This window comes from Charadrius vociferus, unplaced genomic scaffold (genome assembly GCF_000708025.1).
Source record: "Charadrius vociferus isolate BGI_N301 unplaced genomic scaffold, ASM70802v2 scaffold55, whole genome shotgun sequence".
Lineage (NCBI taxonomy): Eukaryota > Metazoa > Chordata > Aves > Charadriiformes > Charadriidae > Charadrius > Charadrius vociferus.
This window is the reverse complement of record NW_009648444.1, coordinates 2,402,489-2,429,672: the sequence shown is the minus strand read 5'-3', so window position 1 is coordinate 2,429,672 and position 27,184 is coordinate 2,402,489. Positions and strand designations below refer to the sequence as shown.

At 39.2% G+C, this 27,184-nt stretch overlaps 1 protein-coding gene across 1 annotated transcript in view; it reads left to right on the top strand.

Moving 5' to 3' along the window:
- Positions 1-184: 184 nt before the first annotated feature.
- NPNT (nephronectin) overlaps positions 185-27,184 on the top strand; it is a 51,320-nt gene continuing 24,320 nt past the window's right edge. Inside the window, 7 exon segments of the mRNA XM_009885523.1 lie at positions 185-267; positions 760-860; positions 8,995-9,045; positions 16,508-16,600; positions 19,846-19,938; positions 24,318-24,437; positions 25,252-25,371. Coding sequence (XP_009883825.1) covers positions 185-267; positions 760-860; positions 8,995-9,045; positions 16,508-16,600; positions 19,846-19,938; positions 24,318-24,437; positions 25,252-25,371 — 661 coding nt within the window.

The following is a 27,184-nucleotide window of genomic DNA, read 5'->3' as shown; positions in this document are numbered from 1 at the left end:
TGTAACACGACGCGCGGTGAGAGCGGAGGGCCGGCGGGCGCCGGGCGGTGCCGGGGAGCGTCAGGTGCAGCGCGGGGAGAGGGCTCCCCGGGAGCCGCCCGCCCGCCCCCCGCAGCAGCTCCGGGGCCTCTCGGTCAGCCGGGCCGGTCCCCGCCCCGAGGACTTCTGCTTAGGGTTTGTGCGAATGCAGCGTTCGTTCTCTTTCAGCTTCTCGGTAAAAACGATTGGTGATCCGTGCCAATACCCTGCAATTGCTGGCGACTTGTGGTATCTTTTTCCTTGGAACAAGAGAAGGCTACAGCTCTTCTTTTGTATTTAGTTTCTGTTTTAACAGTTCAGGAAACTTTGGGGTTGATTTTTTTTTTAATATATTTTTCCCCTTTAATGTTTCAGTGAGAAAATTTGGCTATATGTTGTGAAATAAACTAGTGCTGAAACTTTATGGTGGTGGTTTATTCCATGTTACGAATTCTGTTCCAGACTTCAGAAATTATTCAATACCAGCCTGGGAGTGGCAGCAGTGAGCATATTGCAAAGCGTGACAGTTTTTTTTCAGGCTTTACAAAGTTACCCTAATTATCTTTTCCCGTCTTTGCCTATGGCCGTTTACACTTTCTGAACTACACACAGTATTAATGATAGAAATCCATATCTCGATGCGGGAGAGGTTTTCGCAGGTCGTTGTCCTTTCTCAATCATAGTAAAATTTTAGGTACTTCCAAAATGTTTCACCACACTTTTTTGAACTCTCTTGTTCAGGTGGCCCAGACAAATAGTCTCCTCCACAGGACTATGTCGGTTTGGAAGTAGAATTGACTGCTGCTGGGGCTGGGCCCGAGTGTCCTGGGGGCAATGCCAACGTGAGTATCATTGCTGCTGGGGCTTCTAGTCACTTGTAGAAAAGGCTTGCACACACCTAGTCACGTCTGTCACATGTTCACACACATTCTTACAACGCAGGGCTTAGGCTTTTGCACGTGTGAGTTGGACTTCCTTATAAGGATGTTGTCGGGTTAAAATTCTGTCTATTTTTAACAGTACTAAAAATGATTGCAATCAAGTAAGGTAAACTTTAGTTAGGGCAATGAGAATTTGGGAATCTCTGTTTGGTTTCCCTTTCATTTCATGCTTTTGTCTAATAGCCTGATGTAACACTATACTGTGTCATGTTACAGGCACTGCAGGGCAAGAATATTTGCGTCCCAGAAGGAAATCCAGATTATTGACATTTCACTTTGAAAGTCAATGGAAATGTTCCAATTGGCATTAAGTTCAAACATTCTTTTGGTAACCCCAAACTAAGGGTATAAATATACCTGACAGCATCCTTTTACTGGGTCACACGTGAAGAGAAACATCTCTGAGATTCTCACATCTGTCTAGAATCTTGGATGTAATTGCAGGATAACCAAGTAGATAAGTCTTCATCATTAACTACATCTTCAAAAGTTATTCTGTCACGGCAGCTAGCACTGTGTAGAAGTTAAAATTGTTAGGAGTGTCAAAGAGACCTCAGCTTGTTAAAATTACAGCCTTTGATACTGGGAACGCTCGCTCATGTGTTTAACACTGCATACATGAGTGATATCCCCTAAGTTTTTGCAGGAGTGAACCTATAAATACTGGTTCTCATTTTTTGTTGTAATTTTGATACAAACGTCTGCAAACTGTATCATTTTCTGCCAAGCCATTTTAAAAGTAAAACAGGTATTAAATACTGTAAGTTGCTTAGTCTGCAGGGCGGTGACTATAGGTGGCAAATATTAGGCAAAAGATAGAAATAGCATTGGCAACGCAACTGTAGACTCTCAGCAAAGGTTTTGTTCAAATCTGTAAACAGCAGGATTGGCTTCTTCCTTCCCAAGTGTGTTAAAAGCCCACAATGTTTAAAAGGCATATAAGATGACTGATAAAAAAGCTATGTAAAGTACTTCTGTAACATAATATCCCTGATACTGTTTTTTGATGCTAAGTTCTCAGGTTGATATCTCTCAGTCCATACCATGAATCATTTTGATTTTTAGGGCTGCAGTTGGTAACAAGTAGTCCTTCCCCTGGGATGAATGTTTACAGAGAAGGAAGGAGAATGTGAAGTAGGTCGATTGAGGCTACTCCAGAGATCACAAAATCTGTGTCCATCTTTCATAACACAGTTTTATTTGAAAATTATTGAGCATTTCAATGTTTGAGGCTACAAAGGCTTAACTGGCAAGTATCAATAATTCACATTGTTTAAAAAAAAAAAAAAAAGAAAAAGAACAAGCCCCCAGATATACCAAATCCTAAAAGGGTCTCACTGTGGCCCTCTTCTTAGACAAGTTGTCTTCTGTGTTGTGACCGTAAATTGCAGCTCGTATTAGGGTATATGTCAATTTCAGTTATATTTGTCCTTTAATTTCTTACTATTACCAAGTCTGATTTGGGGTTGCATTTTTATCATCTTAGGAGACAGGAATAGCATGAAGTGATGCTAGCAGAAGATCCATAACTAAAAGTTGAAAGTCAGACAAAAGTAATAATAGACAGAAAATATTTTTTATGTTTTACTGCTTGAATTTTGTCAATAAGGTCATTTGTAGTGCCAACTCTTTCAAATACCATAAATGCTCTTTTTTTTAAGGCTAAAGCTAGGTGAATGCTTACCTCCTTCCACTGCATTTTAGTCCATTATTCACAGATTTGTTCTCCATGCACATTTCCAAGAAGTGCACAGATGCATTTTATGTGATCATCTCTAGTAGCTGGGACCAGACTTTCAAAAGAATACAATTATGCTTTAGGTGGCTAAATGTATTTTTTCGCATTTTTTTCACACACTCTGGGTACTGATAACTTTTAATTGCCAGTTCAGAAGAGTCTCAGACATTTGGATGAAGATCTTATTAAAAACCTAACAGCTCCTTCTAGTTTTTAAATGGAAGAAAAACTCTTAGCAAAATAAAGCAAGAATATCCGCCCCACTTGTGGGGGTGAAGACTCCAGTTATATCACAGAGTGGGAGATTACACTAAATGAATCTTTCTAGTGCTCGCAGCCAAATCTGTACTCAACTCTCCACTTTGGGAATGTGGCATTTGGTATGAAGGATTAACCTGGCACAGAAGGCAGCATTCCTGGCCTCAAAGGAAAACTTGAGTGTTTTACTGTACAAGGGGATATCACTGAAAAATTTCCAAAAAGGCAAGTACACAGTTATTTCTCCTACTTTCTCTATGGAGAAAGGCAAACTTGTTAGTCCTGTCCCCGAAATGAGTGGCATAAATACATGTCAGACTTTCTCTACTAGATGTATGCTTTCTTTGTGGTTTCTACAATAAATTGTTTTTGCACAATGAAAGCAAGTATAGACTCAGGCTTAAAAATTAATAGTGAGACCCAATTTACAAATGAATCCGAAAAAGAAGCTGTAATATTCAGGCAGTAATGCTGAGCTCTTTATTAGTGAGCTTGCACTGCTTTTCTCAAACCAGTTTGAGCCATCCTTGCTATGCCTGCAAGTGCTACAGCACCTTTGGACTCTCACCTGTTTACTCATGCATAGTTTACTATGTAGGCACTGATCATCTCTGAATTTATCTTTCTGACAACAACTGTAAGGTGGGAACCATGCCAGAGCCAGAGTGTAGCAGGAATATAGGCTCTGATACATGACGGTATCTTACGGAGAGCCCTGAATCATGATGAGCCGCGGGCAAGTGATCGCTAACACACCTGAGTACATTTTCCGCTGTCCAGCAAACACGCGTGGGCATGCCTTCTGCCCATGGCTACTGAGAAAAAAATGCATCAGTTTAAACCAACTGTGTGATTTAAGGTAATGGTTTAATTGTGACAGAGGTTTAAGCCTGTATATGTCAGCTCTAACAGAGTAGGATTGTGGCATAGCTGACAAGCAGTAACTAATTAAGCCTTGGTAATTCGGTGCTCCTGATCTTCCATCCATGGCCCATCCATACAGTTGCACATGGAAACTGTTAGCTAAACTTGCTTTTGTGAAGTGTGGAGTAATTCCTTTTATGTCCCTTTGACTGACAGAGGAGTGCACGTAGAGCATAACCGTGCTTACTGCTGCTTAGTAACGCAAGCCAGCATAACTCAGCTGTCTTTTTCACTCTTATATAAACACGTAGGAAGAAATTGAAATCAGGCCCCTCCTTTAATTTACACTCTCCTTTGAAACATCCTCTGTCTCCTGTTAATAAATTACACCTATCAAGACTTGCACATGTAAAGAAGTGCACGTAGGTCTGATCTGTCTGTAAACTTGCTTCCAAAGCCTGTCAGTGTTGGCTGTAACTTCTCAGCTAGTAGAAATATTCTGTCATCAGTGACATGAAATTGCCTTCCCAAATGCCCTTTCCAATTCCAGCAAATGCACTTAGAAGGTGTTCCTCCAACTGAAATAATCAGGAACTTTGAAACAGGTTGGATTTTTTTTTCTCCCTTGCAGGTTGTGAATACCAAAGTGAGATCCATGTTTAGGCAACTAGATCCATGTTGAGACTGATACAAATATAGCCATATTTTCAAAGAGGCCGAACGAACGTAACTCAAATTTGTTGGCATTTCTAGGTCCTTGTAAATTAAAAATCCATCCACGCTTATTTAGTGGCCTAATCTAGATTTAGAACAGTGGATATATGCCATCACTAACATAACTAAGTAGCCTTTCTGCGGTTTTGATCTGGTATATAAACCAGGTTTATTGGTTAAACCGGATGTGTAGAAAGGCTAATTTGGAAGCAGCAGAAATGTTTAAACAATAACTCTTAGTTCATGTGAACTAACTTCATCATCAATAGAGCTGATCCGTTACACTGGTGGATTCACAGCATTGGTGCTTTTAAGTTATATGTTAAATATCCCAGTTGAAATTAGTCCAAAAATCACATGTTGTTGGTCAGCCTGTGGGATTTACTTACACCTTAATAAGTAGTAGTGGGAGTAAATCACATAAAAGCCTACTTCTGTGAAAAATGGTATGTTGATAAAGTACCTGATGAGATGTGTGTAAAAATAAGGCTGTTGTCTTGCATTTTTATGTGTTATGGTTGTGCACACAGCAAAACTAAACCCAGAGCAAACGTGAGGCTAGAAAGAGTTTCTTCGGGATTTCTTCTTTCAGAGCAGGGGGTTTTGACTTCCTGTGACAGAGCGTTTTTGGTAAGAGCAGCTATCAACAGTACATTTTTAATTCATAACTCCATTTCCTTTGTAAGGCAACTGCATCTGTGGTACTGACTGTGTTGTCCTAACCCAGAACCAATTAAACTGGTTTTAAAGCATACAGGGAAGACCAAGTTGGGACATGCATCATTGCACACATCTTGCACAAACGTACTTTTATGTGTGCCAGAAGAAAAAAAATTGCCTTGGGAAGTTGATTCAACTTTTTTTTTTTTTTAAATGTGTTATTTAGCATTAATTTTCATGGTTTAAAATACTTGGGGGAAGAGAATTTCCAGCAGTGATAGGGCTGGAGCTCAGTTGTGTGAGCTGGATGAGAAATCTCAACTACAGACTAGAAAACAGTTGTGTCCGTTCCTGTATTCTAGCTGCTGTAGTCTAGGAGACCTGCTGAAGCCTCTCCTAAGCCATCCCCCTCATAAGATATCTGTGACAGTATTCTGCATGGATGGCTGTCTTCCTAAGTGTTTCTCGAGGAAAGGATAACCTGGGCCTTGCTGTCCAAGTGTCTCTGCTAGGTCAGAGGAAGGCCAAGCAGCAGGAGGGTCCCTTGGAACCACTGCTGGCTGACCCTTGCCGATATTCTAGTGTACAGAAAGCAACTGTGAATATAGACTCGCATACTGAGCTCTGGAACCTGGTTAGCCTGTCAGAAAACTGAAATATGGGATAAGAAATGCACTCATTTCATCCAGAGACTTATGTGAGAAGTAGTGTCATGCTTTTTATTCCCCGGTATGAAAAAGGAAGTTCTTTCCTTCAGTTTCCAACAGGCCATGCTAGGGGTTATTTGAAAACCAGTAGTTCCTCGTGGACATTTCTGCCACTAATTCGTCTTGGTTCCCTGAAAGTTATTCTTAGAACTAATGGTCTACCTGCCTTGCTTTTAGCTGGCTTACAAATATCTCTAGTTCTTTCAAAAGCTATAAAAAATGGTTTCCACATGCGTGTGTCTTTCATGAACAAAATACATCTGCTTTGTACTTGGCTGCATGTCTGTTTGTAATTGATTTGTATGCTAGTTATATGTGGTCAAGGCACACTAAAGATGTACTCTGCATTTTGCTTCAAAATTCCAGCTTCAGTTTAAGACCCAAGAACTGTAGAAAGAGATACTACTTTACCATAGATTTAAAATGTTAAGCAAGATTTATTTTTTTTTTTTTTAAGAAAAGCAATATAAACCGGCTTGAATTCTCATGCTGGATTACAGTTTGGACAACTCCTTTGCTAGAGGCAATGGCAAAAATGGTTCCTTTTGCTGTGTTCACGTATGTACAAAATAGAAGGTTGGATCTGCAGCTTCTAAAAACACATGCAAATCTACTGTCACATGCTCTGTTGGCATGAGTCTGCATGACTGCTGGAGTCAGCAGAGGGTACTCTGAGGTTTTGTCTGCTGGACAGAAAGTTTGACCAACAGAAGATGCTTAACAGGAATAAAATCCCACTGAACATGGATTGTACAAGTAATGATGTTAATTGATTACTTCACTCATTTCAGTGTTGAATTCTCCTTAAACAATAACAAAATCTATGAAGTCCCTCTTGAGAAGGGGTTGTGAAGATGAGTGTGCTCTTTCAGAGCGTCCATCTGTTGTAACTCCATCTGGTTATCTCCCTGTGCTGAGGTTTCAGTGTTTTACCTAGAGAGCAAAACCAGAATAGGTCAGCAACGTAGCTTCCCACCACCTTATGCTAAAGCCATGACAATTGGCTTAGAAGCCTAGGGACAGAGCAATCAAGAAGGTATACCATAAAATAGCCCATTAGTAAAAGTATAAGTCAAGCCATCAGTTTACACCTCCCCTTAGCATTGCATCATTAAAAAATGTTAACTGAAAGACGTCAGGCTAGCATTTAGATTTAGTCAAACCTAGTAGAAAGCATACTATTTCAGCAGGTTCTTAAGAGGACCTGCAAGAGAGAGAGGGGAGCTTGTACAAGCTGACGTAGCAGATGCAGGCATAACCAAATGCTTTGCTGGGAACTGTGCATGCTGCTGCCTTCTTAAAACAGTTGTAAAGAAACTTACACTGTCTATGCTGCTGCTCCTGTCCTGATGAGCTTAAAGACTGTGTGTCTGTACTATGCAATCTATTTGCAGAGATGCAAGGTGGTGGTGGTGGGGTGGGGGAAGAGGTGGCTGTGCTCTCATTGATGTCTAGAAGGAGATTTTGTATAACTGATGGTAACGTTGATGGGAGTTTGCCCGTATAAATCATCTCATACATCAATGGGAGAAGAGGCCATGAGCTGCTTCTGTTTCTTGCACGTAACAATGCTTTCAGTGGAAATGGCAATTCTGTATGGTCCAAGATGCACAAAAATAAAACCATGGTTTTGTTAATAACGAGCCATGAAAATACTAGCGTCCAGGAGACTGACTCACTAGCAGAAACCTCCTTAAAGTCAATAAGAGTTTTGTTACTGAAATTTGGGTTGCAAGAATACAGTCCGTATTGATGCATTGTTTTGGCAATGTTTAATCAATATTGATATGCAGCGTGTCTGCTGCTTATAAAACAACGAATATTTTTGTGCATCCCTGGTTCTTTTCAAAGAAAAGACATTTTATACAGAATTGCAGTACTGCTTTAATACTGCTATGCAAGAAAAATGAGGTTTTGCTATTTTTATTCAGGTTTTTTTTTTTTAAAGTTTAGAAGCTTTATGCTTTTAAAGCAGTTATGCCTTTACTATGTTAAAGATACAGTATCCTTTTCCACTTCCCCACTGCATCCCTCGTGCACTTCATACATAGAATAATAGATTTGCAGTCCATTTTTTTTCCAAGGAAATCTCAATAGTAACAGGATTTGACCATTTACAGTTGCAGCGTATTCGTATTTGGAGCTTTTCTCAAAGCCCAGCAACAACTTGGGGAGCCTCTCTCTACTATATCAAATCCTAAGGGACTTTCTGGTTAAAACTAATTTAAACCAATATAAGTTGCAATCATAGCAAACCCTTAAGTGTTGGTCACATACTACTAAAAATACAAAGAGTTGCTGTTGCTTAAGTCCCAGTCAGTCTTTTATAATAAGGCTATGTAGCCTAACAAGCTATGCTGCTAACATTAATTTTATTGGCAAATAAATTGATTTAAAGTAAGCCCAAAACATAAATCTGTGTTTCCATCTTATTTAACTTTTGTAGCGTATCTAGTTTCATATGGTAGTAAGAAATTAAAAGGTCTCTAAGCATTAGTTTTAATTTAGATGACATTCAAAATTTAAACATTATAAAAATGACCAGTAAATTTATATGCCAGCATGTTTATTGGTTGCAGATGTTCAAATACTTATAAATGGGTGTAATTTTAATTACTCTCAAATTAGCATCCAGATGCTAACCCTTTATATTTGCTCTGTGGAAACGCAGCATTAAAAATACATACCTATATTTAATGAAAGGATACTGTCTCTTTAAGAAAAGCATTTATGTTCTGTTGATGGAAACATTGAACCTAAACCCTGAAACATGAGAATTTTTACAACTATGTACCATGTGAAACATGACAAAGTGTAGCTCCTTAGTTGATTGAATAAGAATAGCATCACGTCATTATATTTAATTATTCTTATGTATCAGAATGTGTTTATTAAATCTTATAATGAAATACTGATGTACGGTATTTCCATTTTTAAATGTGTACCAGAATTTTTTTTGTTTCAGAAAAGCTCTGAATGTTGAATGTGTGTAAGTCTCCAGGAATGTAACAAGTTGATAAAAACCCCAGCCAAGTCCATCCTCCTTACAGAAAAAAAAAGCTGGAATTTCTTTTTTTGGACATTTGTTTTGCAGCTTTCTACGTCTTAAGGCAGAGAATAGCCAGCCTAAGGTGCCAGCCCAAAGGTTAGCTGAACATATTTCTTAAAATAATTTTGGCAAGGTTATGACTTGGAGTTACGGTCTCTAAGTCATAAGTTTACATGAAAACTATAATATGTGACAAGAAGATGTAGATGTTCTTTTATTTTTTACATTTTTTTTTAAACATTTGATTTGGGGAAGTGGAGGGGGGAAGGAAATTAACAGGGCTGTTTTGTCCCAGTTACCTCTCCGATGAGATAGTTATTTTCTAGACTATTGTGCTTTTCCCTTTTCACTCTTTATTTTACCCTGAAGCCCCAGGCAATATTTTTTTCTTCCTGCAAATTGTTTATACTCGCAGCATCATATTTACAAGCTCTCAGACTTAGGAGGCCTGATTTGCTTTCGCAGTATTGAATCATGTGCAGTGGGAGGTTAGTCTGGGATGGCTGAAGCGCTTATTGCCCCCCGTTGCCTGCTTTGCACCTCCACTGCAAGTTGTCATTCCCACAACAGGGAAACTTCCCAGCTCCTGCTCTACGGCAGTGTACAACCTGGCGTGCTCGAGCAAAATGAAATCAACACTAGTTTACATTGGTACCCAGGGCTGTCGTCTGCTGCTGCTTAGGAATTGATATGTCTTGTTTACTTATCCCTGTGGCAGGAGTACCAGTCTTCAGAAAGAGGAGCAAAGCAATCAGCTGTTTGTCTGTGAAAATCAGCTTTGATACTGTGCTACAGAAGTAACTCAGCTGAAGCCATAGCAATAAGGCCCAGTTTGTTTTCTCTCACCGCACCCAGGGACACTCACGCTAGCCTGTTTCTAGCTGCTGGGGTTCAGGAAGCACGCAGAAAGGTTCAGGTAACAAACAGGCATTTGAGGTGATAGAGCACCATTCTTTAAGCAATTACCATGAGCCACTTGACATGCGAACATGAAAAGGTTGAGAAAGCATGAAATATTTCTTGCTTTTCTAATTTTGCATTGTGTTAGATGAAATTTTCACTGATTTTTAAAAGGAGTATTTAAGTGCATGAACATTAGTTTAACTTTCACTGACTTCATTAAACCCTATTGATTTCAGTGTTACCCATGCTTAAGTTATGCATGCTTTTAAGTGCTGTTCTGAATAGCAAGGCATTAATGAACCAGGGTCTGGATTTGTGTATGCAGTTTAGAAACACCTTTGGCAGCAGTCACAGGCAAGCAAAGAATTCACTGCAATGAATAGCCCTCACTGATTGCAGTTTGTCATGTTAATGTGCTGTTGCCAGAATCATATGTGCAAACTGAGTAACTGATTTACCCAGGCAAATGAAAAATTAGGAGCCAATTACTCAATGGAACTGTATGTTGTAGATTGAAGCTTAAGCATGCATTTTGACAACATTTATTATCGTGAATGTTACAAATAAGTGCAAGAATATTCAGGGATTATACCGTTTTATCTGATGATATTATCAGTCTCTAATTACAGAAGTTGGTCAAGGACATTTATCTTTCAAAAAATAGAATAAGGAATGTTTTGCGTATGAAATGATCTGAAAATTAATACCCAGTTGCCCTAGTCAGGCTTATTAAGCTCTACAGAGATGTATGTTGTAACTGCTAGTACATGTTTTGGGAGGCAAAGTTACTTTTTCAGAAGTAATTGTATAATGTGAGTTTATGGGTATGGCATGTTTTTACCACCTACTGGTAACTGTGTGGTAGGTTAAGCTTTGTGCATTCTCCTGCATTTGGATGTAGTCGAACAAAAAAGAAATATGTAACTCTGAAAGAGCTGCAGTGATTTATTTTACAAATTAGCTCATACCTTTGGGATCCAAGATCAAAATTGCTGTGAATAAGGCAGATTTATTTTCCTGAGTGTGTGTTTATGCAATTGCATAATTTGCAAAGAATTGCAAAAAGTAAGTAGAAATAGACAGATGTGAGCTGAAGCTAGCTCTGAGGAAGTATAGAACTTGAGTTTGTGGTCCGTAAGCATCACAGGAAAAAAGGGAGCTAGTTTCAGGTGAAGGAGGAGGCATGGAGGAAGGCTTGTTTCACCAACGTACAAGTCTTGTTATAAAGTTGGCCCTGGGGGAACCTAAGTAGCAATCTGAAGATGGGAAATCTGTTCAGCATTCAGCAGTGTAAGAGAGTCTGATAAAGGTTTGTGAAGCTGAATAGTGTGTAATCATCTCTGGGTGGATGCACAAATTACTTTCTGTGTTTGGGCAAACTGAAATTTAAGGAGCTGGGATTTTATCTCAGAATAAATATGTTATTGAGAAGAGAGGGCAGAAGCAAGGTCATTCAGGCAGATGGTCAGCATAGTTTGTTTCAGATGCAGGTATTCTTATGCATATTTTTGGGCTTCAGAGAGGAGAAAATAGAAGTTCAAGGGCAGTTTGGACATCTGCAATCTGGCATTTTTAGGCAGATTTGAGTGGAGGGATGCAGAAAGAGCAATTAAAGACTTTGAGGGCAACTTCTGTCAATGGAACCCTCTCGTAGGCATCACACAAGGAAGAAAAATGCAAGGGATAAGAAATAATTATTAAGGAACAGAAATTAAGAGGCAAAGCAGAGAAAAAGAATGTAAGAATTATACACAGAATTATACTCGAGGCTGTTTTGATTTAAAACTTATCTAGGAGTGTTGGAAAACCAAAGAAGAGTTGAATTGGTAGAGATACTTCACTAAGAAAGCTCAGGGATTTCCATTGGTGGCTACAAATGAAGAGCAGGAGTTAGGCAGGTAGGAACCAGGCAGTGCAACCGTCTGGTTATGACTCCACCAAACAGTGTTTGGTAATCAAGAAAGAAATCATTAACATTAAAATTTTAGATGAGAAGGAATAGAGGAAACAGCATGTAGTCATCAACCGTGGCCTCAAAAGGTGGGCAGCGTAGTGCAGAGGAACTGACAAAACCTGAGGGTAACTTCCCAAGCAGTTTTAAGGGAACTGTGCGCAGAGGGGGAAAAACAGATGAAATTGAAAAAAAACCAACTTTATAGACCCGTAATGAATTGATTGAATATGTTTTTCGTTTATTGTATTTACGCAACAATTAAGAAGTAATAATTCAGAATGATTGAGTCATGCTCGGACACCACCAGCAGCTAGCAGTGGCTGGGAATGTTGGTGGCTTCTGGCTTTTACACAAGCATAACACGTGCTAACAGCACATGCATTTCACCAGAAATTTTTTTCTCCCACACTTGGAAAAAAAATATCCCAAGCCTAAACCCAAACCGCTCGTTCATGTTTCAATTCTGTGTGTTATTTTTAAAGGAAGTTTAATTTGGCCTGAAGTTTAAGTGAGGCTTAAAATGTGGTATTTATCATCTTTTTTGGAGGAAAAGGTAGTTCTTGCCAACCTTGAAAATAGGTAGTCTGGTAGATTTATGGCCAAATAAAAGGCTGCTGTCCACATTTCCTTCTTGCCTAGTAGGGAAGTGAGTGTTATGTAGCAGACTGAAGTCCATGGATGTGGCTTTCTTCAGTCATTGTAAATGTGAGTTGTTTGGAGGCAAAAGATGTTATACTGGTTGTTGTTGTCAGTTGTGGGGGTATATTTTTAATTGTCAAGATGCAAAGAATATTAGTTGGGAGAATGATTTCCCCACTACTTACGAGTCTAATTGTGTTAAAAAAATGAATAAACACCATGTGTTTGTGTGTGAGCAGAACAACTGAAATATGCTGTTCCTATGCTATCCGGAATTTTGCAAGAAAGTAAGTAGAGTGGAAAATTCAAAGAAAATACCCAGGTGCATCAACATACGTAGTGTATGCCTAGACTCTTACAAATGGCTGAAAAAATTGTCTGCTACTAGAAGAAATGCTGGCAGTCAGGCTCAAGCTTATTTTTATACCTCTGTCTCATTGTTGACCATGTTGAAAGGGAACCCTTTGGGAGTCAGGGACTGTACCTCTGCTGCCGTGCAGGGGCAGCTCCTCCTTTGGAGAAGGGAGTATTTGCAGGCTGCCGATGGCCGAGCCTGAGTCAGCCCACCTCTCTGGGCCTGGTGGGTATACGAATAGCTCGGTGAGGGTGGCTTGCCCCCTGATGGGAAATGCTGTGGGGTGTATCTGTGGTGTTGGCTGAGCTACAGATGTTGCTAAGCTTACCCAAAGGAGCTTTTCTCTTGTGTATAGAAATTCTTCAGTTGTAACATTTGTATTGAATTTCAGCAGCTGTGTATAAATAGGATGCATAATACTTAAGTAGCCAAAGTGCACAGAATGTACTCCAGTTTATTAAACAGGATTTCTTCAAGTACAGTGTTTGGCAGCAAACGCAGGCTTCCAAATACCTGCTTAATGTGCAAAGAAAAAAGCATTTTATAATGATTTTGACTTTATGGATAGTGGTTTGCTAATCATTAGGAAACTCTCCCTGTGGTAGTAGAGGCTCTTGAGCTTTAGACTGCTGAGGCGCTGAAATCTCTTTTAACCAAGACTTTTAAAAAGAGGAGAGAGAGATATCTGGCGTGTGGTTTAAGTGCATTTCTTAATTATATCTTGAGACTAGGAGGTAAACTAGATCAGGAGTTACCCACCTGTATGTCATACACGACATTAAATACTACATAGTATGGAGCAGTAGTTTGTTGACATGTATTGGACTAGGCGATCTCTTGAGGATCCCACAGATCCGTTTGCTTGATTTAATAACATGGTCTGTGCCACATGTTTCATATCTGTAGACAGTTGTATATTATCTGTTTTAAACAAATGCTAGTACATAACTTTTGTTCTAGTACAATATTTGACCTGCTCGGTTAACTAAGAGAGTTAAGCAAAACATCTGATTCCTAATACAAATGTATTTGACCTTCTGAATTAGAGGAACATTTTTATTTCTAAATGAAATGAAAATGTCATTCATTTCATTACGGAATTTTGTAAGGCTTTTTGTCTTCAATATGACATATTTTTTCCTGTATCTGAGCTGCTGTTAATTTGCAATCTATGCAACTGAGGGAGAGACCAAGACTTTAAAAAAGTCAGTTAACTAAAGTTGCTGCAGGTTCAGCTACTGAGCTGTAACTGAGGCTGATCCCATGGCACTTTGTGTTTTCTAAAGAGTAATTATTACCTAACTGTATCCTACCCCACAATATGGATTTTCTCTGAAGTGCAGTTGAAATTTCATGATAGTTTTCAAAAACATATTTATAGTAATTCCTGTTTCTCTACTGTAGTTTAGATCACATCTTTTTCTTTTTCCCCAGTGACTTCATAGTCGTAAAGTGGGTCTTCATAGTCTTCATTTTGCCACCATCACCTCTAATTAGACATTGGTCTACAATGTCAGGAAGATAAGAGTTTCAGTGCCTAAATGGGCTCTTACACAAAGAGGATCCTTCTGTTTGCTTATGACCATAGTGATTAAAAAAGCAGTAATTGTTTCCAAGTACAATATTCTACAAGTTTTTCATGATGTATTAGTTGCTCTTCAGTCAAATCTGTCCATTACCCAAGGGCATACTTTTTAAAACATACCTTTTAGTAGTCTAAGCAGCCCCTTTCCCTAATGCTTTAATTGAGAGATGTTTCTGTATCTGAATCCCGTTTCTTTGTTTCTGAACAGTGTTTATTGGAAAAAAAAAATCTTGCATTAACTAGAAACATCCCTCACTGATGCCTTCTAAGATATTCCTTAAGACAGTTATTCCTTAAGACAGTTATTAGAAAGAGACTGCACCATCATGTTAGAAAGATCCATCGAGAACAGTGCTGTAGATTTAAAGCAAGGTTTTATGTTGTCAGTGAATATCACTGGCCATATATATATAGTGTTTAAACAAAAAAATGCCTTGATAATAAAGGATAAATGCAGTCCTAAAACTGGAGCAAAGTCCTTCTACGCTAGCAGTTGCTTCTGTGGATGCATTTGTGGGAATTGCTGATTCTGGATGCTTTGAATCTTATGGAAAAGAACATCAGAGATGTATTTGCATTGTTCTTCTACAAACAAAACTAATCTCTTGTTCCTGTTTTAATTTTGTTTAATTCAACCCTGTTGAACAGCTTGGCTAGAATGCAAGCTACATTTTTGAGTGTCTTCTGACAAATTTCTGTTGAATTACATCCTTAGTACATCCAGTTTTGTGATACAGCCTGTTGTCAGACTACTTAATATTACAACTGGATCTAGTTAGTTACTTTGCAAATTCCAAACAATACTGTTAGTTTAGAAAATGAACTTAAAGCCAGGGTAAATAGTGAATCCTGATTACAGGCTATTCAAGTTATGCTACCCTCTGATTTCTATCTAATTTGTTTCCATCTGCTTAAACAATAAGCTTACCGGAATTTTGCATCTGCGTGTTGTCATATAATGATAAACAATATTTTAGAGCATAGTAAATACTTTAGTTTTCCAGTAGGTTGAAACAGTGCGTTTAGTCATAGAAAGACATTTTTAATAAAAAAACACTTGGAAATGTTGTTTAAAATTTTGAGCTGTAAAATTGTTTCCAGAGTTATGCAGGATTCGTTGCACTCTGAAAATATTCCTGTTAACTAATCCTACGTCAGTAGAAATATATTTGTGCATGAATTCTTATATTTCAATAATAAAACAAGCAATGCTTGTTTTATTATTGAAGCTTTAAAAGTTTGTTTTATGAATTTTATTTGTGTTATATTGAGAGAGGTACCAAAAAATGGCTTCCTAACTATTATTTCTTGGAATTCTGTATTTATGCCCCATTTGGGGCATAATTGGAAATTACCTGGCAAATTTGACCCTGGAAGCAGAATAGACCATAACTCCACATTTTGAGACTGTATCCGTACAGCAGGTTGGGTAATAAATGCTGGAAATGTTCGGAGTCAAAGTGACTTGAATGCGTGCAGTGATAAAGCAGCATATTACAGTCAGCATCACTTTTGCTTTTACCCAGTCCTTTTTTCCTCCAAAAGAAAAAGAAAAGCAATAACCATGTCAGTATCCAAACACCAGAAAGGGAGAGATTTGGGCAAAACGTTGCTTAATAAGGGGGTAAAGAGTACTGCTTTATGGTTATAGAGGAAATCAGTGAATGCTGGAAATGTGCTACTGCCCATCAGTGACTGAACTATGGCTTTGTTTGTACATCACATGTGACACTGATGTACACATTTTCTGTATAGCTGGGGCATATTCCAATTTTACCAAATTTAATGGCATGAATCATAGTATGTATATACATAGAGAGAGCAAGTGAAGGCATGGTGCCTACTTGCCGATTAGGTATGAAGAGAGTTTAATATCCCAGAAATGAAGTATTGTACAGAAATAGACTACTAACAAGTATCTTGCTCTTCCCACATGTATTGGGATGGTGGTTATTTTTGAAATTGCACCTGATGTTTAAACAGGTGTCCTTGAAGCATATAATGATGCTGAAGGGAGGAACATAAGCGGTACTATTTGTTAGGTCATTGCTATTTGTTTCAACATAAAGCACTGTCAGCCGTGACTGGAGTGGAAGAATAATGAATATTCTTCTATTTGCAGCAATATGCCAGCCAGGATGCAAACATGGTGAGTGCGTTGGGCCAAACAAGTGTAAGTGCCACGCGGGATACACTGGAAAAACCTGCAACCAAGGTAAGAAAGTGAAGTCCAAGGAAGAGAATTTCTTCTTGAAATCACATGAGTATTGTTAATCCCTCTCTCCCCAAACGTTCTGTGCGCGTCATCTGCAGTTATAGGGTAATGAACTCGTATACCAGGTCTGTTGCTGCTGTAGCTATTCTGATACTGGGACTGACATTTTTAGAGAGAGTACCATCTGCAGTGGGATAACACAGGGGAAAATATTGCTTTCATTCAGATGAAATCAATGAGATTAATGTAAAGTTTGTGTTTACATGCTCTCCTGCATCTGAATCAAATTATCTAAATCTTGTGGTAACTATTGTTATTTCATAAATTTACAATTTTCAGGCTTGGATAGTGAAAAAATATTTGTTTAATTAAAAACAATTTCTCTTACGCATTCTTGTTTTTGTGTTTCTAATCCTGAACTAGCTAGGTAGCGATAAACTGTAGTGTGTACTTAAGAGTTGGAAAGATGAAGTGTTTTCCTACTGAATTATTATCAATATAGTTTCATTGTGGGCTTTTTTTTTTTTTTTCGCTAAAAGCTGATCTCCAAAACATGTAATGGTATAAAGATCATAGAGTATAAATAGAACTGTAATACGTGATTGATTAGATTTTGATGCCTAAGGCATGTTCACATACAAAGATATCTCAATAAAACTGTTCTCTTTTCCAGTTGTCTCAGCCTATAGAAAAAGTTCATATGTTTTCTGAGAGTGCTGAGGAAGTACGGTAGAAAAGTGTGACACTGAGAACTACGCTGTTGTTCAAAAATGTACCCTGATGTTTGCTAACCTTCTTTTGACATGCTGATTTTAGAGTGAATTATTTTCTTTAAAATAGATAAACATTTATTTCCAGATGTACTAATCCTTCCCGGACTGATGTGGAAAATGAATGTTGTATTTTTCAGTTTTGTTTTAAGTCTCATTTATTCTGTCATCTCTCAAATTATCCTGTCTCCTTTTCCCTTTACTCTGGGCTGACATTTTAAAGGATGGGTTGTTATGATTTCATTATTCTACACCTGTTTTGGTCAGTCTGGAACTTTTTTTGAGAGCAGTGCAGTGACCTAACTGTTGTTAAATGTATATGTAACAGTTTTTATATGTACTAATTACTTTAAAAATATCAAAAGAATGCTGTACAAATTTCTGGAGACAGCGGTCTTGAACTAAACTATTCACTTTCCCCTAAATGCTAAGGAAGGAAAAAAATGTGGTGATAAATGACTAAAGGAAGCCTTTTAGGCAGTATTGATCAAATATTCTTGCACAGTATTGGTAACAAACTTGCCGTGGCAGATGCGCACGGGGCTTCTGAGATGCCTGCTGACAGTAGTGTCCCAAACGTGCGTTGGTTCAGATGACTACAGCCTAAATCTGTTCTGTGGTGAGACCCTGGAGCTGTTCCTGGGGTTGGGGTATGTGTTCTTGCCATATGCTGATTCCACATTAGGATGAGACCTGAATGTGCATAGTGGATGGGGAGTCTGCCTTTGCTGGGAGGAAATTCAAATGGCACAGGATAAGTGTGACGCATGTTATTATACCCTAGTATAGCACCTGTCATCTTGTTGAGGTTTGAGGTAAAACAGGACCAATTTTGTTCAGTAACTTTACTTTTCATTTAAGCCTCTTCTAACTACTGAAATTAACAGCATATTGTGCAGAAACTGTTTGCTCTCAGAGTGATAAGACCTATGTTTATAGTTGATGCCCAGGCATGGTATGCAGAGAGGCTCTTGCTTATTCTTCTTGCTACAACACCCAAGGCCAACCAACTTTGTTATTTGCCCCTTTGGGGGGTTGAAAGCAGAAGGGCGTAGAGGGGTCACACCTGCAGGGATGAGCAGACAGGACGGGTGACCCAAAACTGACCAACAGGGTGTTCCATCCCATCTGCCTCATGCTTAGTATAAAAGCTGAGGGATCAAAGGGTCAGTCTCTTCAATGGCCGACGTCTGAGGAGGACTCTGTTCTTCTGCCTTTGATTCCCATCCTGAATGCGGATCCAGAATCCAGTTCCCATCTGTCACTGAGTCCAGTCTGGGACTTCCTCAGTGCCAGCCGGTGATGTGATTGTCATCCTGGGAGCTTGATATGTTTTTTCATTATCTCCTTTTTATTTTATTATTAATATTTCTTTAAAGTAGTTTAGTTCCTTCTAAACTCATAAGTCTCTCTCTCTCCTGCCTCTCTTTGAAGAGAGAAGTAGGGGAGAGCACCCATTGTTCCGCCCAGTGGCCGGTTCAGCCCAAACCATGACACCTGTTTAGCCTATGGGCCATCTTTCTTGTTCCTGCTCTCAAATAATAATTAGCAATAACAGAAAGTAATGGTGTTGGCAAAAGAAATGTTGGAGTTCCTGCAGAGATGGAAGTCTTTCTAGCATGTGTGAATGGTGCTGGGCTGTAACGTATGCTCAAGTTCTTGGTGAAAGGCATTCTTTGAGTACAAGCACTGATAAATAGGCTTTACATCTCATTCGTTTGTGTCGCCTTGTGGATCAAGCCATATTCCAGGGACCAATCCAAGAGAAGAACCCAGCCTCACAGCAGAACTGTTGAACCTCGACTGTATGATGATATCTGGATGCTTGTCCTTTTCCAGCAGCACTGCAGTGGCTGTGGCAATCTAGACCTTGCTTTAAGACACTCAGAAGTTAGGATTAGCTGATACCATCTCTTTTATTATGTTGTGACATTCAGCAACTAGATTACAGTGACTTTGCAAGAACTAACCATGTGGTCTCCTCACAGCATGCAAATCTCCTGAGCAGCTTTAGCGTTTCCCTTATGGCTTTTTGATCGCAAGTTTACAGCTGTAACTAGTTAAGAAGGAAGCTGAGCAACTTGAAAGAAAATACCCTGTGCCAGCTCTCTAATTTAAAGTGATAATAATGGAACTAATACTTCTTTCAAACGTATTCATCAGAAAGTTGATACCTGCTCTTCAGTAAGATCTATGTTCACAGACAAATACGAATAGATGAAATGCAGGGTAACTTTGTGTGGCTGGGAAAGGTTGTTTTTAAGCAAAGAACGTAAGGCAATTTTTCTGTAATGTATTATCCTCTTATCCTGTTTGTTCCAGGAAGATGATGTGAAAGTTTGCTACTCTCTCTATTTTTTAATGCAATTCTCAGCAGCACTTTATTTTTATTTAATTAGTTAGTTTTAATGATTAAGTAATGCATATTACAAAGATCTGGTCATTTTTATTATGCCTTCGTCCCATCCTGTGAAGATGAGCAGCTCTATACAAGTCCATCTGGTCAGAGCAGTGAAGCACTTGTATTCCGTCCCCTGGATCATCATGCAAGAAATACGGCGTCAAGGGGTGAGATGGTCCCGTATTTCAGGCGGTGTGCTCCTTCTACCTGCACGGCTTGAAACAGTAATACAATTTTTTGCCAAGGGGTTTGGAGGCTAATGGACTGATGGCTGTGATGCGAAAGCTGAACCTGCAGTGTCATTAGCATGCAGAGCAAATAACTGATAGTATTTCCTTGATGCTGTGTGCCTGTATTCTCAAAAGGCTTGACTCTTCACCATACTCATGGTTGTAACTTGCTTTTTTTTTTTTCTTTCCTCTGCTCTTCTTTCAGGGCCTGCACTTCTTATTTGTTTCTGAGTTCCTTTGTAAAGTGAGAGTGATGGAAATTGTTTATCAGGTTATATAAAGAGAAAACCTTGATTTACATAAAGTTGGAAGCTGAAGAAAGTGAGGGTTGCTAACTTCTGCATTTGGCAGCTGTTGATTAATCAGACTAAGTGATGTGAACAAAACTCTCTTAGGGTAATACAAATCTCATAAGTTTGACATGGTAGTGTGATGATAGTTGCTGGAAATGAAAGCTGATCTACTGTTTATAGTATGGCGATAACAGTTTAATTTTTTACTTGGTTTCTGGTCCCTTTTTTTCTATTTTCAAAATCTGAGTAAATTTGGTATTGAATATTTGACCTCTGTATTGCCTGATCCAAGTTAGCTAATAGGCAGAAAAGGTCTTAGAGCTGGAGTCTTCTACAGAAGCTAATTAAAGAAAATAGAGTGTATTGCATCTGCCTAGGAATAAGTGCCCCATTGTTAGGTGTGCACTGAAGTCGGTCATTATCCAAGTTCTTGTGTGGTGCCACACAGTAGTCAAAGAAGTTACATCCGGATTTGCCAGCATAGTACTCCTGTCATTTCCTCGCATTCACATTTCCTTAAAAATAAAATACTTGTGCTCAGCAGCCTGTGCTTATGTTACAGACCTGCTTTCCATAGTTCCCCAAACTGTCAGTCTGCTTTTATGTACAGTACTGTCTTCTGTTATTTTGAAATGAAGAATGCTGGTTTTGCACTGACTGTACAATTGTAGGCAACATGGGAATTTAAGTGGCTGAACAATCAAATTCTCAAGTGCAGGAGAGTGAGTGGACATTCCCGCAAAGAAATTAAAGGGATTTGTTAAACTTTTTAACAGTGTTGGGCTCTAGATTTTGAATTCCAGTGGGAGATTATAAATGACTAAAAGAAATGATATTTTACTAAAAAGAGTATTGGTGTAAAAGTGTTATTTTTATTACCCTGTGAGTTTATCCATTTTAGCTTTCATTTTTTTTAGAAGAAACTTCTGATGTTTTCTTATTGATGCGTAGACATTTATACTGAGATGTCTTTATAGATGTTGCTTGAAATACACAACTGATAAGTAACCAGCATTTGTTCCAGAGGTATGTTGCTACAGCTGATTTTTTGACTGCTAACATTAGCCTGAACCTGTTCTTGAAAAAAATAGACCTTACTTAAGGAACAAGAAATACACAAACAGATAGGGCATATAAATAGCAGGAATATTTCAGCACTCCCCCAGTCCCTGTGCAGTACATCCAGACTCTTCTTAGGGAGTTGAGTTACAGATTATGGGTGCGTGGAGGTGTGTCAGGAGAGCTGCCAGCATATTCATACAGGCCTTTATGTAGAACCAGTAGGACCTGCCAGTAATTGTACAATGTGCCTCCTAGGAAACTGAGTGGTGCTTGTCGTGCAGTTTCCGACTATGTGCCTGTCTGCACTGGTGAAAAGAAGAAAAGTTGCATTTTGGGGAAAGTAAGATGGGCTGAGCAGTATGCTCTAACACACCTAACCTATTTGCAGGCTGCCCTTTCTCTTAAGCAGCCACAGCACTGCCAGTACTTTTTTTCCTAAACAGTAGCTTTCATTCTGACTCCATAAGGTTAAAACCGTCTTTCTCTCAATAGCTAATTTCAAAGGCAAAAGTGAAAACCCGTGACACATGAGGTTTAGGTTTAAGTGCTGTTGTGCTAACAGCCTATTTCTGCTGCCTTGTGACCTTAGCTTTCTGTTGCGTCAGCCAAGGTTAAAAAATTTGTACTCTTTCAAGGCACAGGCAGTTTACTTTCAGCGTGTTTTCTAAGATGTGAATCAAAAGTTGATGTTGACAGCATTTGTTCACAGACAGAAATAGAATGAAGCGAAGACAATAGAAATAATGTAGTCAAAATTCCACAAATGAAAAGCATGTGATGTGATATCCTAATCCAGTTGATTGCACCTACTTTTTTAAGATCATGTTATTCTCGGAGTATGTTACTAATAGCTGTCTATTTATCAATATCAGAGCTTTCATTTCTGTACTAAGAATATTTTGTACCAAATGGTGGTGTAGTATTCAGAGTCCTATAGAAAGATCCAATTATTTAAGGCTCATAATGTAACCTATACTTTATGCAAGGTGGTAAACTGAGAACAGTCATAAATTCTTACCATTTTCAACTTTGGATCTGTGCTTGTAGCTCTGGAAATAAATGCAAGACAGTTCTTAAGGGTAAAGTCTTCAGGAGTATCTGAACTGAGGAGCTGAAGTGCAGTGGGACGTAAGCACTAGAAGTTAACAGAGGCACTGTTAAAATCCTGCCCTGTCAGCTTAATTTCAGTGTTAGCTTTCCTCATTCTGTCCTACTTCTAGTTAAATATTTTATACTTAGCTCTGTTGTGCATTTATTTTGTAAAGTGATGCTTTTTTTTTTTTGGCACAAAAGAGGAAGAATACAGATATTTTAGACTTACAGAATTTTTCTTTCTCTTAATTTAAAATGACTGTTGTCAATGAATCTCAGAATAGTCAATAGCGTGGTCTCTATGGGGATACTTTTATGAATTGAAGTCAAACTCTAACAAAGTTTTTGAATTTAACAATGACTTTTTTAACAGACATTGCATATCTAATAAATATGTTAATGCAGCTATAATGCCTGTCAGGAGCTGCCTAATTGTAGTAAGTTTTACAGAAGAAAGAAAAAAGCAGCATTTTGTGCTGCCCAGAGAAGTTTGCCTCCCAAAATGCAAGCTTTTGCCCGTTTGTTATTGACCATTTTTTATGTAAAGGGTTGGGTTTTTTTTTTTAACACAAAGGTTTTCACAATGAAAACTTGTCCTTCCCCTCTAGCATAATCACCTGCTGCTTTTCTGTTTGACCTATGCACGTACTCTATCAATAGTCACAACTCTTAGCTGAAGATCCCATTTTCACAGTAGAAAATGCACATCTCTTCTACAGCTGTTTCTCTTAAACCCTGTAGGTACACTCTTGTGATTGGGGCATTGGTGCCTGCTGGGAGAAGTATGTTCTCCTAGCAACTCCAGAAATGTTCTCACATTCCCCAAAAGTGAGAGTTGCAAAGGGATGCTCTTTCTGCAAGGCGTGATCTGCAGGAAGACTGCGAAGACGGTCATCACTCTCTCTTTGTCAGGCACAGGTCTGGCCCTTATTTTGGCAACTCACTGAAGTCTTCCTACGCTCACCTGGTCTTCCTTGCCACTCTAGGAGCAAACATTTCCCTTCAGGCTTCCTAGAAACATCTTGTTCAGCCTTCTGCAGGAAGAAAGGGAAAATCATGTCCCTTACCACTACCCTTTGTCATCTTTATTCATCAGCACACAAATAACTAAGTAACAAATTATTCTTGTTTACCCAGATAAAACCAACACGTGTTCTTGGACGGAAACACTCACTCAATCTTTACTTCTTGTTAGAAACCCTGTCTACTAATACCAAAATTGTAGGCTGAATATTTTCATTTTAAGTCACGGATTCTGTATTAAATTGTAAATCTGAAATAGAAGCCTTCATGAATAGTCCTTGTCAAATATCATTGATGTCAGATATTTTTTTTTTTTTAGTATTTTCTAGATGGTAAGGAATACATTTTTCTCTGTGAGATTGTTTAAAGTAGGTTAGCATCAGCTTTCCTACCTTCCTCTGCGACTAATTTTAAAGCATGATAGTGAATCACTGAATCGCTATCAGAATCACTGATAGTGATTGCAGCAGTGACATTTGCTTTCTCCCTCCTCCTTTTCCAGTGTTTTGGCTGGTCCTGGACATGGCATCAACATGAATAGAAGCAAGATGTAGGCAGCCTGAGCTTGTGCATTTCCTAATGAAACTTCTGTGGGCACTTAATCTAATGCTAATACTATCGTTTCTGAAAGGATATCTGTGAAACCGAAAAAAATATGCCACTTGGCAGGAGGGGCAAACAGTGCTTCATGCCAGGATGTTGTGGACACGTGCTATCAGCTAGACTGCGTATAAAAAGCTAATTGCCGTATTTTCCCTTCTTTCTGCAGGAACTTGGAACTAGTAGTTTTTTCACACATACTTTGTTTTCTTTTCCCACCCCTTTCCCTTGTGCCCTTCATTTCAGATCTAAATGAGTGTGGACTAAAGCCACGGCCATGCAAACACCGGTGTATGAATACCTACGGCAGCTACAAGTGCTACTGTCTGAATGGTTACATGCTTATGCCAGATGGAACGTGCTCGAGTACGGCAAGGCTTGTTGCTTGTTTTTTTCACGCTCCTCAAGATCCCTGCTTGGGTTTCCCTGGGAAACTTTTATGAAGTGAAGATGAATCCCAAAGTAAAAGATTAACCTTGCTGGAAATTAGGCAGTTGCACAAGATGATCTTCTTTTTTTTCTAATGAAATTAGGCTGAACAAACCAGGAGCAAATATTTTCATTTTATTAGTTTTGTTACAGGTTTCTCCAGAAGCATTCTTCAGTGCTGTAAATCACTTTTAATTGGCCTTCAAGTGCTTGCAGTTTTCATGCAGCAAGACAGCTGCAGTTCTGCTGTATGTCCTTATGAATGTAAAATCATTAAAGCTGCAGATGTTGGCTGTTTGACTGGTATAAAACTGTATCGTCATCTCTCTGGAGATCAGGTTCCTACTTGCTCCCATAAAAGTGGATACTTTGAGTGTCTGGACAAAGAGTAGGGGAGAGAAATTACCTTTAATTGAAGATGCTCCTATTTTAAATTGGCAGTGCTGTCCAGGAGGGTTTATAGTACACACTGGGCTTTATATTCTTCATGGGGGGCTGCATTCCATGACACAACTTGCTACAAATATGGTGGGTTTCTTTTTTTATTTTCTTAGAGATGCAATTTGTGGAAAGAAAAAATTTACTGCATATACATTTGCTCTTCAAAGCCTGAATGGATACCTGTCAAATTCAACAAGCGTTTTTCCACTTCTATCATAATTATACGATGTCTTAATTCTCCAAAGTTTTTAGTAATTTTCTGGTACTGATCAGAGTCCTTATCTAAATTTGTTCAATTGTTTTTTCCTAGATGCCCTTTCTTGCTCGATGGCAAACTGTCAGTATGGCTGTGATGTACTGAAAGGGGAAGTACGCTGCCGCTGTCCTTCTCCAGGACTGCAGCTAGGGCCTGATGGCAGGACTTGCATAGGTAGGTGATCAAATGTAGATTTATTTTTTTTTCTCCAAAATGTTTTTATTCTTACACAGAATGTAGTTCAAGGGAGTTTATCAGATGTATTTAGAATGCATCAAACATGCAGTTTAAAGATGTTACTAATGAGAATTGGGATAGGCATGTTGCTCAGGTGCTCTCAAGTGGTCTGTGTCAGTGTTCGCCAGTGTTTTCCTCCAGTGCTGCAAGTTTCATTGACTGCTTAAAACTCTTATGGGCTGCTTGGCATCCAAGCCCTTACCACTCCTGGTGCTGGGTCATTTTAACCTATTTCTAACAGAAACTCCAAATTACCTGCGTGCATGAAAAAAACAATGGGAAGGTCAGCTTTCCCTCATACCCAACAAGGTGGTGCCTAGGCTCAGAGAGTAGAGAGATAATTTGTGCAAATCATTGAGGTTATACTGGGACAAGGTGAAGGTCTGTGCGCACTCCAAATAATAATGGGATTGAGGCCACTGTCTTTCTTCCATATTGTGAAAACTACAGGTTAAAATAAACTTGGGAATTCAGACTGTATAAAAGTGAAATGTTTTGTTCCCATCTTTGTGAACATGGAAAAGGTACTTATGGTTAATCAGACTGTATTGTGTCACAGTCTACTATGGTCTGAAGAACAGTGTGACATGTGATTTCATTAGTCATTAACTATACATCCCGAAAGGATATGATGCTCCAGTGATTTTATTATTTATATTCTATGCAGTGCTACAGTTCCATAATCAGTAACAACACTTGCACTGAAAGAATGTGAGAGAATGTGGATGCCTTAATTATCCATTTGGTTATCATGGCTGTCCACAGGGGAGGTGGTTCTTCAAGTGGCTAACACATGCTGACCAAGAATTTTTTGGCAGAGCAAGTGACGGATTCTGGATCTTCTGATGTGAAAAACAGGATCATATCTAATTTAGACGCTTTCTGGAGTCTCAATGACTTTTTTGCCTCAGGCTTCACTGGGAAGTGTTCTAGCCACACCACCCAAGCCGCAGAAGGCAAAGGCAGAGACTGAGAATGAAGAACCACTCACTGTAGGGTGTAGATCAGGTTTGAGACCATCTAAGGAACGTGAAGGTGCACAAGTCCATGGGACCTGATGAGATGCATCTGTGGGTCGTCAGGGGAAATGGCGGATGAAGTTGCCAAGCCACCCTCCATCATATTTGGGAAGTCGTGGTAGTCTGGTGAAGTTCCCACTGACTGGAAGAAGGGAAGCATAGCCCCTACTTTTAAAAAGGGGAAAAAAGGAAGACCTGGGGAACCTCAGGCTGTCACAGGTCAGTCTCACCTCTGTGCCCAGAAAGATCATGGAGCAGATCCTCCTGGAAAATCTGCTAAGGCACATGGAAAATAAGGAGGTGATCGGTGACAGCCAACATGGCTTTGTGAAGGGCAAATTGTCCCTGACAAATTTGGTGGCCTTCTACAATAGCATTACAGTGTTGGTGGAAGAGGGAAGAGCAACTGACATCGTCTACCTGGACTTCTGCAAAGCATTTGACGCTGTTCCACACGACATCCTTGTCGTTAAATTGGAGAGACATGGATTTGATGGATGGGCCACTCGGTGGATAAGGAATTGGCTGGATGGCTGCACTCAGAGTTGCGCTCAACAGCTCACTGTCCATGCAGAAACCAGCAACGAGGCATTTCTCAGGGGTCAGTACAGGGACCGGTGCTGTTCAACGTCTTTGTTGGTGACATGGACAGTGGGATCAAGTGCACCCTCAGCAAGTTTGCTGATAACACCAAGCTGTGTGGAGTGGTCGACACACTGGAGGGAAGGGAT